Here is a 7,422-nt window from a genome sequence, read left to right as displayed (position 1 = left end):
GTACAAGGGTTGTTGCTATTTGGAGCGTGACAAAGTACACACGAACTTCAGCAACTAAAAGACGGGCAAAACAGAAATATCTAATCCCTCATGCACACATATTTGTGCCGCAATGTCGGGGTGTCTTGTCCTTGAACAACATTATCTATCTAACTATATAAGAAGATTGGAATAAATACTGCCTGAAAGCAACCGTTCTGTAAGAAGTAGAATATTGGCAAATACGGTTTTTAAAAGGCAGACAGTTTCTCCCTCGCTGTGGGGCTGGACTAAATTATATGTCTGGTTACTGAGGACAGTAAGTATAGTGTAATTCCAGTGGGGGCCACGCGGCCTGACCTTGGATGCTCAAGGGAAAAGTTTTTCACCTTGGATTATGCTGTTAACTACAATGTTGCCAATAAAAAGAAGGCTAAAGATGTTATATAATACATGAAGATGAGCATCACTGGATGGGCGCCATCATCTGCGGCTGCCAGATTTCACTGGACTCTGCGACATTGGAGAAATTTCATCTCCTGGGTTTCACACTCCACTTTCACTGTTTGCTGTGGTTCATTCCTGAGAGATCCACAGCTTCAATGTGTGACAGAGCTTCAGGTCTGTGATAGGAGAGTGGAGATCTGGGAGGTGGGCATTTTCCAACTAGTTTGGGAACACAAAAATGATCCGATATTTGGAGAGCCGACACACGGCAGAGTGAAGTTTCAGCGGCTCGCTCAGGTGAGTGTGATCATGATAAGTAAAAGCTACCTTTTGGATTCCTGACTCTCTGTTTAGTGCGGTAGATTCCATAAAGCAGGGAATTATACATGCCTTTTGAATCTCTCCATAGTAAACATGGCAAAGCTCCTTCTGCTGACAATGCTTTTGTCGGTTCACGCCGCGGTGGATTTATGCCCCAACGTCTGCAAATGCTCCAGAAAATCTGGCCCCGATAAGTCGGAGGTCGACTGCCAAAAAAAGGCCCTGCGCGCCTTTCCTTCTAAACTTCCCTCCGACGTCTGGATGCTCAAACTGGGTGCGTGCCTTTAACCGACGCCCGCATCGGCCCGGTTTTAATAAAAGTGTTATTGATGTTGGAAGGCGAGAATGGCATCTCAGAGCTGAAGGCCAATTCCCTGAGATCCCTCCCGAAGATTGAAACCATCAACCTGGAAAATAATGTGATCAGGTCGATCCACCCCCAGGCTTTTTCTTCTGCCAAGACGCTGATGCTGCTTAATCTCTATGGCAACCACATCACCAATCTCTCTCAATGTGATATAATCCTTTGATTTCTTGGCAACAGTTATATTAAAAAACAAACCTGCGATCGTGCGACTTCCGATTCATTCTTTTGCATCTGCAGGACCTACTGAACCTTCGCTTCCTCATGCTGGGTCAGAACCGAATAGGAGCCCTGAAGCCGGAGATGTTCGCTGGCATGAGGAACCTGTCGGATCTGGATCTTCCTTTAAACGCCTTGACTGCTGTTCCGCCCAACGCCTTCAAACCTCTCATTGCGCTGAAGGTTTTGGATCTTTCCCTAAACCGTATTCAAAGGATCGCAGCTCAGGGCTTCACCGGCCTCAGACAGCTCATGTTCCTCAACTTGGACAACAACAGGTAGCTATGGAAGTGTGTGTGTGGTCGTGTACGCAGCTACATGTGTTTAGCCATCACATTCTTGTGCAACAGTATTTGGTCAACTTACACTGTTGAATTAATTCTCAAATTTTTCATTGGGGAATTCTTCAAAATCTTACTCCAACGCACAATGAGAAGCTACACAACTGTGCGAGCTCAGGTTTGAAAAGCTATTTTCTCTCTCACAGTCTGAAAACAATTCCCGCTGGATCATTCAAGCCCCTTCGTGCTCTGGAGATGCTCGTGCTTGATAACAACCTCCTTACAGCGCTGAATCCAGCAGCTTTTGAGGGACTGGGTCGGCTACAGGTAATTTACTGATGGTTGCAGAGATTTGAGCAAAGATTTGGTGATGGTGATGCCAATAACTGTTGCCCTCCTTTGTTCATTCAACCTGAAATCACAGACACAGTTTGGGAGCATGCTTTCACTATTTTTTTTTTTTTGGTTAACAAAATCTTATCATGTCTTTGCTGATCAAAAGAATGAAAGTAGTATTTTTCTGAAGTGTTTGCTTAAGATTTCACTCATAAATTTATTCGCTGCCTTACTGTACGTCCACACCAAACAATTCCAGCTACAGAAGCAGCTCATTTACACGTAAAGCCAATGTAGCTCTGCCTTTATGTGTAACAACCTGGTGGACTGTAATATGGAGTGGGTGATGCAACACATTTTGGTTCGCAGCTTCAGTGTGACTCAAGTGACAGTTTTCAGAGGACATTTGTGATCAAGTTGAAAATTCTGATGTGTCAAGTGTCTTGACAAAGTTGTAGTTGGTGTGTGACCATACGGCTACAGGTAGTGATGTGCCAATGAGGTATCATGAAACAGTATTGCAGGGCTGATTATTATTTTTATTATTATTGTCTTATTATCTTAGTGAGGAATGTCAATGACAAACATTAACATAACCCTTTCCCCAGCCTCTCACCCTAAACCTAACCATCTGAAACAAATGGCTAAACTCAATGTTTACCCTTAAAAAAACCAAAAACCTATTATAATAACCCAACTATTTTGTAGCTTTCACCCTCAAAATGAGGCTTGACAAAGATGTCCTCACTCTGTTGATTAAAAAGTCATACAGGTTCTCACAAAGATGGAAGTACAAGAACACACACACACAATACAGGTCATTTTAAGATGACCAGTTAACCTCTGTGTGGTGTGGAGGGAGGAAACTAAAGTGGAAATCCATGTTTGCACCAACCATGTCACAGTCCACTATACGCTGCACATCTCTGTAGAATGATGGACGAACGATAGCTTTACTCTCATTGATCTTTCTCGATACAGAGATAACAAGAAAAAATATTTAAAATAACGTTTCATTCTGAGCCAAGAGACGTTATTATTGTGATGAAACTGTTCTGTCTTCCAAACAGGAACTGTACCTGCGGAACAATGAGCTGGAGCGACTGCCTCCCGCTGTGTTTAAACACACTCCAAATCTCTCCCGCCTCGCTCTGAGTGGAAACCGCCTGGCGACCATTGAGGGAAAGACGCTTGCTCTTCTACCACGTGAGACCGTCTCCAATCTTTGAAGTTCTGTGGGAATGCTGCCGCTCACGTCGATCTTTTCTTAGACCTGAAGAAGCTGCATCTCCATGACAACCCCTGGTTGTGTGACTGTAACATCAGCTCTTTGGTGGGATGGATGCGGCAGACCAGCGCTACACTGTCACCACGAGAGGCTTTGAAGTGCTCAAGTCCTCCCGAGCTTCGCAAGAAGAGCTTAAGCAGCCTCCACGGTGTGAAGCTGCTCTGTCAAGCCTAAAAATACCGGAAACTAAATCTAGTGACCAGAAAGTTCTTTTCACTTCTTCCCTCCTGCTCTCCTTTTTTTCCCCTCCTTACTGGCAATATTAATACAGTTTATCAACAATCAAAGATCTATTTCCATTTGTGAAATACAGCACTTAAAAATTGAATCTGGAAACTGATGGATTAAACTCAGTGGGATTACTTTAATCCGATTCAGTGGATTGTAGTTACTAATCTTTAGGTTAACAGTGAAATAATGTTGTAAGCCTTTGGATTTTAGGATGCTTCCTCCAAACACAACAATCAATATTAAAATAGCTTTAAAAACATAGTCAGTTGGTGTTGAGTGATCTCATGAAGGTTCCAACTCTGGAACGTAGTGTTCCAAGCTATAGAATATGAGGCATCGTCGTTATGGACCTGGAGGAATGACTGCGCTGCGGAGCTGTTTTGCTTATTGTAGACTTAGGGAACATTTATTACCCTAAATAAACTATTTATTCATATGTGCATTTGTAGCATATTACTCAGTTATTAATAATTATAAAGTATTGATGAGTGTTTTGTTCAAACTGACTACATTTTCAACAAAAGTCAACTGTAAACAACACCATAATAGTGGAGTATTAACTGGTGAATTTGTCCATATTTCTGCATGTTTCCATGCAGAGCCACGGGGGGCAGTGTTGCAGTTACTACCCACTGCCTCCTACAATACTTTCTCTGTTTTCCTCTTTTGTGCAAGAGGTATATTATCAATAATTCCTCCACAGTCGCCATGTTGGTTTTGGAGTTTGTTGTTGTTTGTGATAACCTTTTGACTCTGGGCTGCTCCCCCAGTGGATGTTTTGGTTAACAGCAATAACCAATGTCATGAACGCATGGATGTGGTCAGTGAAGGCAACATTGTTTGAAAAAAGTTTTGTATGTAAAGGGAGCGTAAATGGGCCTCAGACTGTTCCCTTACCTCAACAGCCAAATGCCCAACAAATAACCTTCAAACCTTTGACATGACGAATTGAGTCGCAAAAAAGATAAGGTGAATATTGAAGGAAATTAATATGCAGGCTTCTTGAGTGTAAAATTGTCTTCCAGACTCGTATGTGTTCAGACAGACAGCATAAACAGATGGCCATAATGTTTTGGAAAACATTTGGGAAATTATGTAACAGCTATTTTGTTCACTTTTTAATTTCCATTTTCATATATTGAGTCCCCTGATCCGCCCGAACCAATTTGGTATAAGCCGATAAACAGATGGTAGGAGCGTTTCGAAACACACCTGAATACTAGCATCGAATGGAGAACTCTCCAAACTTTATTGACTCTTCCACTCAGGCATCAGTTGGCAGAATTGAAAGGGAAAAGTTTGTGAATAGAAATCGACATTTGGCCCTGGGGAAGTGCGTCTGTTTCTGACAAGGTGACTCCCATCGACCTCCCTCACAATAACTATGACAAGGAAACAGCATCTTCTTCTTCAGCAGGGGAGATAATCGCCATAATTTCCACCTGCATTAAACCTGCTATTATCGTAGAGGGGCAAAGACCAGTATAATGGCCGGGCTTTGTTGCAAGCGCCAGCTCTTCTCTCCTCATTTGCTGACACCAGTTTCACACACAGCGAAGGCATTTTTCATCCATTTCTTTGTGTTTAAAATAATTGGCTGCCATGAAGCCCACCATTACAGGCGGTTCATATTGACCGGGAATAGTGGCGTTCTCCCGCTGATTGACGTGTTCAGAGGGAAGTGAGGTTGTATAGAACATTGACGTAAAAGTTTCTAACGCTTTTCTGAAAGTGGATCGAACAGTCTGTTTTGTGTGTTAGGATGCTCACTTTTGTCAGATTTCTTGTGTTAAAGAAGAGCATTATATTTTCATTGTTATCCTGTAATGTTTACTTCCTGTCCTTATCAACAATATAACAGCACATCTTGTCGTATTGTTTGAAAGAAATTTAAAAAATGAAAGAAGTTTACAATACACTGAACTGCAGTCAATTTGAGCTAAACAAAGTTTGCCACTTCAGATGTATCACCTGTTTTTATGACCGTGAGAGAAGCGTCTTGAGCTTGCCGTGGTGCATTCCTGCAGACTGTGGTTTAACACCGACATGTGACCGTGGCGGTGCCACGGTCCATCACTGCAGTCTTTGTTTGACACAGTTATGTGTTTTCCCACTCAGTCAGAATCAGAAATATTTGTTTGTCGACAGCTCAACTCAGACAGCTGTGGTTATTTGATGGGATTTTTCAGTATTGGTTCGAAATTCCCCTGTACTTACTGTAATTTTCTTGTTTATACATAAGCCTCACCGGATAATCCACAGGTGCAGTGGTGCTGTCTTCGTCGTAGAAAGGTCAGTGGTGCATAAAAATGCATGAGGATCACTTCTAAACTAGTTTTGAAAACAGGGTCCAGCATCACAATGACTCATGAAACACACTGGGCAATGTTCTGAACTTGAATCATCAACTCCTCACATCTGTTATTGACATAAAAGCGCTCAACATGCGCTGTTTTCGCCGGAGTGTCCAAAGTTCCGACACCACAGTCATTCTCAGCTACTTCTTCTCGTCTCCGCTCCTCCAGGAGATCGGCTCCGTGAGCGGAAACAGCGCATTTTGAGCACTTCATGGTCAATAAAAGCCCTGTGATTTTATTGGTTTATTGTGACAAGGCTCAATACTTTGACAGCATTGCGCTCTTTTGCCTGTGAAGATCCATATATTAGCTGTGTCGTTTTATAAGCCTCAGGGTTCAGACCGCAAGAAAAAAGTAGTGTTCCTGTCTTTTAGCTATGATGGTTTTTGGTGGGATTTTCCTTTAAAAAAAAAAAAAGCACCCAAGACCACCATCATCCCGCCCAAAGTCTGTGCTGTGTTTTTATGGTTGCTGCAATGTTTTGACTTTGTTCCGACCAACTGGTCGTAAGTCAGATTGGATGAAAGTCGAATGCTATTCAAAATGGCCGACGCGAGGGTTATAGGTGCTACTGTAGTGGTAGATCACTGTGTGAGAGTGAGATGCTGGGATACTGTGCTGTTGTGACTGTCGTACGCGATGCAGGGATGCTACGTGCTGCGGTGATAGACATTGAATTAAAAAAAAAAGCATCTGCTGGCCGTGGTCGTAAGTACGGTTGGACCTAAGTCGAGCAGGTCGTAAGTCGGATGTTACTTGTATTGACTGTGGGAAAGTAAACTTTTGCATGCTATACTGACGCTGCAGGCAGCCTTCAGCATCGCGTGGTGATGCATTAGGTTTTCAGTTGAAGCACCTTCTGCAGACACTGTGGACACCAGTGTCGAACAAAACAAAAAAATAAACGTGGGGGTGGGGCTCCTCTGGTTCTACATGTAACACGACATCTTCCGTGTAACTATTAGGCCAACAACCATTCAGTCACTGGCTTAAAACATCATCATTTAACACCAGTATTGGCAGTTGCTGTTGCCCATTAAATCCTGAAGTCAACAGAGGGACCTCAGTAAACACAAAGGAGCTGAGATTAAGGTTGCATCACCACAACACACCAGTTTGCACCCGTAGCATCTCTCTCGCTCTCTTCCCACACACACACTCAGCAGTTCACAGCTTTGTCAGGAACGCTGTTTTCCCTGCTGACAAGATCTTGCAACAGAGGGGTGTAAGCTCAAAAGAGGCAGCGAACAATGTAACTCTATCAGGAGGAAGCTGAAGATACCGGGATTCAATTTGGGAGTAGGTGTGAAAGTATGTGGGTCGGAAACATGGATCCACCAGAACACTTGGGGGGGAGATTGCACCCTTGTTGCTTGTTTAAAAAATTATATATCAGGAGGTCAGAGAGCTGGAGGATCAAGCTGCATCTCCAAATGCCATTTCAAAGATGAATGGCCTGTGTGTGGCTCGGTTTCTCTGTGAGTTAGTGAGTGATACGGATAAAATCACCTGCACTGACCAAAGGAAGAGCCAGCTTACATCTATCTATCTAAACTGCTGAATGACACCAGGATGCATGAGAAGACCAGCAAGACAACA

General features: G+C 43.1%; 1 protein-coding gene across 1 annotated transcript; it reads left to right on the top strand.

The window, feature by feature from the left end:
• The first annotated feature begins 1,076 nt into the window (after window positions 1-1,076).
• si:dkey-1j5.4 (leucine-rich repeat-containing protein 15) lies at window positions 1,077-3,409 on the top strand. The gene is made up of 5 exons (XM_053881549.1): window positions 1,077-1,166; window positions 1,352-1,608; window positions 1,818-1,938; window positions 3,018-3,153; window positions 3,219-3,409. Exons 1-5 carry the CDS (start codon window positions 1,077-1,079, stop codon window positions 3,407-3,409), a joined length of 795 nt encoding a protein of 264 aa, XP_053737524.1.
• Window positions 3,410-7,422: the final 4,013 nt, after the last annotated feature.

The sequence above is a fragment of the Synchiropus splendidus genome, chromosome 12 (assembly GCF_027744825.2).
Source record: "Synchiropus splendidus isolate RoL2022-P1 chromosome 12, RoL_Sspl_1.0, whole genome shotgun sequence".
NCBI classification, from domain to species: Eukaryota; Metazoa; Chordata; class Actinopteri; order Syngnathiformes; family Callionymidae; genus Synchiropus; species Synchiropus splendidus.
The sequence above is the reverse complement of the archived record's forward strand: the minus strand, read 5'-3'. Positions and strand labels throughout refer to the sequence as shown.

Excerpts from the sequence above, each read along its gene's own strand:
- si:dkey-1j5.4 (XM_053881549.1), top strand. The coding sequence starts at position 1,077 with ATGTTGGAAGGCGAGAATGGCATCTCAGAGCTGAAGGCCAATTCCCTG. Across the intron at positions 1,167-1,351 it reads CCATCAACCTGGAAAATAAT|GACCTACTGAACCTTCGCTT; the intron begins GTGATCAGGTCG and ends TTGCATCTGCAG. Across the intron at positions 1,939-3,017 it reads AGGGACTGGGTCGGCTACAG|GAACTGTACCTGCGGAACAA; the intron begins GTAATTTACTGA and ends TCTTCCAAACAG.